This window comes from Amphibalanus amphitrite, unplaced genomic scaffold (assembly GCF_019059575.1).
Source record: "Amphibalanus amphitrite isolate SeventyFive unplaced genomic scaffold, NRLGWU_Aamphi_draft 000203F_arrow, whole genome shotgun sequence".
In the NCBI taxonomy this organism is placed as follows: Eukaryota; Metazoa; Arthropoda; class Thecostraca; order Balanomorpha; family Balanidae; genus Amphibalanus; species Amphibalanus amphitrite.
In genome coordinates this window covers 690,538-696,537 of record NW_024881698.1, presented here as the reverse complement: position 1 = coordinate 696,537, position 6,000 = coordinate 690,538, and the positions used below count along the sequence as shown (strand labels likewise).

At 60.7% G+C, this 6,000-nt stretch overlaps 1 protein-coding gene across 16 annotated transcripts in view; it reads right to left on the bottom strand.

Annotated features, from left to right (window-relative positions):
- LOC122384912 (E3 UFM1-protein ligase 1-like) overlaps nt 1–6,000 on the bottom strand; it is a 34,761-nt gene continuing 28,761 nt past the window's right edge. For all 16 annotated transcript variants that reach the window (XM_043372728.1, XM_043372738.1, XM_043372732.1 and 13 more), the window contains 11 exons: nt 5,593–5,742; nt 5,016–5,143; nt 4,412–4,618; nt 3,763–3,990; nt 3,452–3,570; nt 2,963–3,119; nt 2,581–2,718; nt 2,201–2,367; nt 1,562–1,671; nt 1,227–1,328; nt 1–527 (listed from right to left, as the gene is read on the bottom strand). In XM_043372728.1, the coding sequence (XP_043228663.1) occupies nt 388–527; nt 1,227–1,328; nt 1,562–1,671; nt 2,201–2,367; nt 2,581–2,718; nt 2,963–3,119; nt 3,452–3,570; nt 3,763–3,990; nt 4,412–4,618; nt 5,016–5,143; nt 5,593–5,742 (1,646 nt within the window). In that variant the 3' untranslated portion in view covers nt 1–387. The remainder of the gene's footprint in view (nt 528–1,226; nt 1,329–1,561; nt 1,672–2,200; nt 2,368–2,580; nt 2,719–2,962; nt 3,120–3,451; nt 3,571–3,762; nt 3,991–4,411; nt 4,619–5,015; nt 5,144–5,592; nt 5,743–6,000) is intronic.

The following is a 6,000-nucleotide window of genomic DNA, read 5'->3' as shown; positions in this document are numbered from 1 at the left end:
TATCCCTTAGACACCATGTATTACGCAGTAGACGCAGAGACATTGGCCTCAGCCCAACAACCAGATAGAATATTCCGACGATCCAACAACGTACCGCGCTCTGTTCCGGCCAGTGACGCGTCCGAGCCAGTCCAGTCCGGCCAGTTCGGTCCAGGGACCAGTCCGGACCAGTCCGGACCAGTCCGGACCAGTCCAGTCCAGTGACCAGTCCGGACAGCCCAGTCCGGTCCAGTGACGAGTCCCAGCCAGTCCAGTCCGGCCAGTTCGGTCCAGGGACCAGTCCGGACCAGTCCGGGCAGCCCAGTCCGGTCCAGTGACGCGTCCGAGCCAGTCCGGTTCGGTCCAGTGACCAGTCCGGACCAGTCCGGACAGCCCAGTCCGGTCGACTCACTCGGCCGCCGAGCTGGAGGCCTTACGCGCGGTGGCGGCCAGTTCCTTGACCCGCGGGATGACCTGCTCCAGCTGCTGGTTCACCTCTGACCGCTGCGGGTCCGCCTCCTTCAGCTTCAGCTGCTTCATCACCAGACCTGACGGAGAGGCGGGGGGGGGGGGGAGGGTGCTGAGTCAGACAGGGAGGGACATAACCTGGTGGGAAGAGGGCAAGAACAGCGGAGATAGGGGTGGGATATAACACCGAAGAGGGAGGGAACAAAAGAAGAGGACAGAAATAAGGTGAGACATCAAAAACAGTGTGATCAATGACACCCGCCCCTGTCACTCCTGCTGTGAACTATCCTGACACTCCTACAGAGTATGACATACCCTGACACTCCTGCAGAGAGTATGACACCTACCCTGGCACTCCTGCAGAAACCCACCCTGGCACTCCTGCAGACACCTACCCTGGCACTCCTGCAGAGAGTATGACACCTACCCTGGCACTCCTGCAGAGACCCACCCTGGCACTCCTGCAGACACCTACCCTGGCACTCCTGCAGAGAGTATGACACCTACCCTGGCACTCCTGCAGAGACCCACCCTGGCACTCCTGCAGAGACCCACCCTGGCACTCCTGCAGAGACCTACCCTGGCACTCCTGCAGAGAGTATGACACTTACCCTGGCACTCCTGCAGAGAGTATGGCACCTACCCTGGCACTCCTGCAGAGAGTATGACACCTACCCTGGCACTCCTGCAGATACCTACCCTGGCACTCTTGCAGAGACCCACCCTGACACTCCTGCAGAGGGTATGACACCTACCCTGGCACTCCTGCAGAGACCTACCCTGGCACTCCTGCAGCACGGAGAGCACCTCGGCGGGCACCAGGTCCGTCAGCCGGGACACGATGGCCGGCACAAACTTCCCAGAGGCGTGCAGCATGTTCCCTGCGGACGGAGACGGAGGGGAGAAAGGTCCAACGTCAGCTAGGAGCCAGCGCGGCAATACGTCCGATCAGAGACCAGCACTGTGTTCACAGAAACTGGTCACTGCGCAGTGTGCGTCCACAACGCCTGCGGTGGATGGCGCCCAGACCTCTCAGAGTGAGCAGTGTTCCGCAGCGACACTAACGCCGTGCCACACTAACTGGCGAACGTTTGTTAGAGGCACACTCACTAACCGGTGAACGTTTGGTAGAGCACCAGGGCGGCCAGATGTAGCGTCAGAGCAGAGTCCGTCGAGCCGGCCAGCTGCTCCAGGAGACACTGAACGTGCGCCCTCTGCTGCTGTCTGCCAGCACACACAGACAGACAAACAGTAAATACGCCATCAGACACACAGACACAGACAGCAAATCAGCAGACACTGCACGTGCGCCCTCTGCTGCTGTCTGCCAGCACACACAGACATACACTAAGTGAATACACCATCAGACACACGACAGTCAGCCCATCAGCAAACACTGCACGTGCGCCCTCTGCTGCTGTCTGCCAGCACACATACAGACACACGGACACAGTCAGCACATACAGACACACAGACACACAGACACAGTCAGCACACCACACTCCGGTAGGTAGGCACCTAACGTAAAAACCCTGCGTACCTTCAATGTATCCGAAGGGTGGGACTTTTCAATAGCAAAAAACACTATTCTTTAGAAATGTGATTTTCTATTGAAAATCCCAACCTGATATTGTGATCTGTAACCGCTCCTCACTCAGTCTGTGCGCTCAACTATCAAGGACACAACACGGCTCCCAATCCCAGCGATACACCAGCGTGTCTCCCTGCTATTCCCCCAGCACACCCGGCTCACCGGTCCTTTTTGCGGTCCTGTTTCTTCAGCATGACGCCGCAGGTGGCCAGCGCCGGCTCGAGCGCCGCGTCAAAGTCGCTCAGCTCGGCGGCCGTCAGCGCCTTGTGCAGCTTCAGCAGGTCGGGCGCCATGTCCTGCGGCAGCTTGTTGAGGATCTTCACTCGGGCCTGGCCACAGAGGAGGACGGGTCAGCCACTGCTGGGTACCGAGGGACCGGTGGGATAACGCATAGCCCCACAGCCGCGCACCGGACCACTACAGATCCCGACTGGTACCACACTGACGTGGCGGTGAGTCTATGGACCGTCTCTTGAGCGTTACATAGGCACTGGTCCCACTGTCTTCCGCCGCACTGCCGCCGGACCGGTGCGGTCGCTTACCTCTGCCGACAGCTCCTTGTTCTCGTCATACTGGACGTTGTTGTCGGCGGCGGCGTGTTGAAACAGCTCGTTCACCAGCTCTGTGCACAGGGTGCGCTGCAGGTGCTTCAGCAGCTGGGCACTCGTGTCGGGCGCGAACTGGAACCGCCACAGTGCCGGGAGTCAGTGGGTGATCAGACACCCCGGATTGAGACAGTACCATAAGGCAGTCGGACAGTGACAAAACATTGCGGATTGAAAACACGGATGGAAGCTAGTGATTGGCCAGACACCACAAACTGATAGCGGAACGATAACCGACTACCTACCAACGGACCATGAACCTGTCGGTTCCAGAGATACCAAACCGCCCCTCCCCTCTCCTCCATCCGCCCCAACTCACGTCGGCGGCGCCCTTCTGAAACAGCCGAATGTTGAGCGCCATACAGGCCACCTTATCCTGGAAGTCGCCAAAGTTCCTGCGCCGGGCCTGGCCGGCGTTGGCGAGCACGGCCTGGTGTTCCACCATCAGGACCTCCTGGTACTTCTTGGTCAGAGGCCTGCCGCGGCGAAAACGGTAAGGGGAGGCGTCAGTTATAGGTAGGACAGAGAGATTGGTACGTCAGTAGGCACATACTGGCATTTCTTGGTCAGAGGCCTGTCGAGTGTCGCGGCGACAGCGGTGAGGGAAGATGTCGAAGGCATGCTCGTCTTTACGAAGATACAAACAATTGTCCACCGCTGGAGACCGCCGACAATGACAAGTGAACAGGGACGGACACCTGACTGCGCGTCCCGCCGTGAGACAGCCACTGATACCAGCAGCTGCAGCAGCCCGCTCACGTCCGTGTCGTTTCACTATGACACCAGCCCGGCCCGGCGGCCGGCTCACCTGTACAGGAAGCGGGCGATGTCGGGCGCCAGCTCCTCGGGGGCGTCCTCCAGCGCCGGGTGGGCGGCCAGACTCTCCTCCAGCTCGGCCACGCTGAGGAACGGCAGCTCGCGGCCGTCCTGAGGCGCAGACACACAGTCTCAGAGGATAACACACAGTCGTACTACACCCTCACCCACAGGGCACAGCACCCTCAGTGGAACACCCGGCGGCGGCACCCTGGGTTCAGCTCCCATCCATTACCCATCTCCGGCGGCGGTTCCACCCCAGTTCCCGGTCCCCAGTCCGGCGGGCTCCCTCCCCGCGCCCACCTCCGCCGCCGGCCGCTCGTCCTCCGAGTCGGACTCGTGGCCCTTCTTCATGTACTTCTTCTTGGTGGACTTGGTCTTGGTCTCGCGGCCCTGGGTGCCGCCGCCGGCCTTTCCGCCGGCCGCCTTCTTGCGCCGGTCGTCCTTTCGGTCCCGTTTGGTGTCGTCCGTGTCCCTGATCCGGTTCGAGGTGGTCGTCTGCTTGGGCGGGTACCGGCCCGACTCGATGTCCTGGAGGCACCGACAGGCGGCGACCGTCAGTCAACCAGGCGCGGCTCAGAGTGACGACACGGACCGAGACAACCAGGCACGGCTCAGAGTGACGACACGGACCGAGACAACCAGGCACGGCTCAGAGTGACACGGACCCAGACCACCAGGCACGGCTCAGAGTGACACGGACCGAGACAACCAGGCACGGCTCAGAGTGACAACACGGATCGAGACAACCAGGCACGGCTCAGAGTGACGACACGGACCGAGACAACCAGGCACGGCTCAGAGTGACGACACGGACCGAGACAACCAGGCACGGCTCAGAGTGAGCACGGACCGAGACCACCACCCGCAGACAGGGCTCTCAGACATGTCACACCATTACTGAGACAAAAAGACACGGCTGAGGGCGCCCCGGCCGGCCTGGGCAGCCCACCTGTTTGGCGCGGCCGGCCATGGCGTCCTCCAGCGGCTGACGCAGCTGGTCCAGCAGCCGCTCGCTGACCACCACGGAGTCGGCGAACACGTGGCCGGCGCGGCAGCTCTCCAGCAGCTGGCCGACGTCCTCCGCCGACAGGCTGGCCGGCAGCAGCGGCACCACGTCCACGAAGCTGCCCGCCAGCGCCGCCTCCTCCAGCGACACCTGGCGGTCCGGCGGCGGGAGCGAGTCAGGAGCCGCGGACTCAGAGACAAGGGCAGGAGCCGCGGACTCAGCGGCGGGCGGGAGTCAGAAACCGCGGGCTCAGGGACGCGGGGTCAGACCCGAACAACACGGGTGAGGGGAGCACAGGGGAGCACACGGACGGGCAGAGGCGCGGCCTGCCGAGTACCGATGGGGATGGCTCTATCCATAGACAGCGCAGATGGCCACCTGACCACAATCGTACGGCACTGCCAACGATCCACCCGTGCCATCGTCCCGTGTAGCTGACAATGACATGCCTCACCATCCTGTGTCACTGACCTTGACCTATTATACCAGGGTGTCAGTGTGTCACTGACCTTGACCTGTTCGATCAGGGTGTCAGTGTGTCACTGACCTTGACCTGTTCGACCAGTGTGTCGCCCACGGCGCAGTTAGACAGGTAGCGCAGCGGCTCGTCCTTGAAGCGACGTTTGATGAACGCCTCTGGGTCGGTGATGCCGACCCTGCGCAGAGCCTCGTACTCTGAGGACGGACATCGCTGTGTCAGTTAAACTATACAGGTGACACAGCCTCGTACTCTGGGGACGGACATCGCTGTGTCAGATACACAAGTGACAGAGCCTCGTACTCTGGGAGAGGACACCGCAGTGTCACTTACACAGGTGACAGAGCCTCGTACTCTAAGGACGGGAGGGGTGACAGAGCCTCGTACTCTGGGGATGTAATGAGGGCAGGTGAAGGGGACGCGGGAGCAAACCTCCCGTACTAACGGTCTAGTTAACCGTTCCGATGTTACTCGGTTTGGTCGAGGTATGAAGTTATAACGGAAGCAATGGCCGATACAGCCGGCCTGGCGGTACTGTCGGGGTGGGGTGGGGTTCAGTTTATAGCTGTGATCCACAGCTGACCGATACAGCCGTTCTGGCGGTACTGTTTGGGTAAGGCACGGTAGCTACAGCTGCCCCACTAACCAATGCAGCCGTTCTGGCGGTACTGGTGGTCGACGAACGCGTTCTGGGCGCTCGTGTAGCACTCGGGGATGAAGACGGCGCGCACGGCCGTCCGGCCGCCGGTCAGGGAGCCCTTCAGGCGGCCCGACGAGAGCAGGTCGCTCACCACACCTGGGGAGGCAGCAGAGGAGGCGCATATTCAGCACACCACACCTGGAGCAGATGCAGAGCTGATCACGTCGAAACACCGCGCTCGGTAAAAACAACACGGTGGGCAAAACCGCTGCAGTGGTTCAGAAAACAAACCCATTTATAGCAATACGCATGTTAAGTGTAAGGATAAAAATACCAATTAATAGCTAAATATTGACAAAAAAATTGGTCATACCCGTTAAATTAAATCACCCGCCTAAGCTGTCTCGATATTTC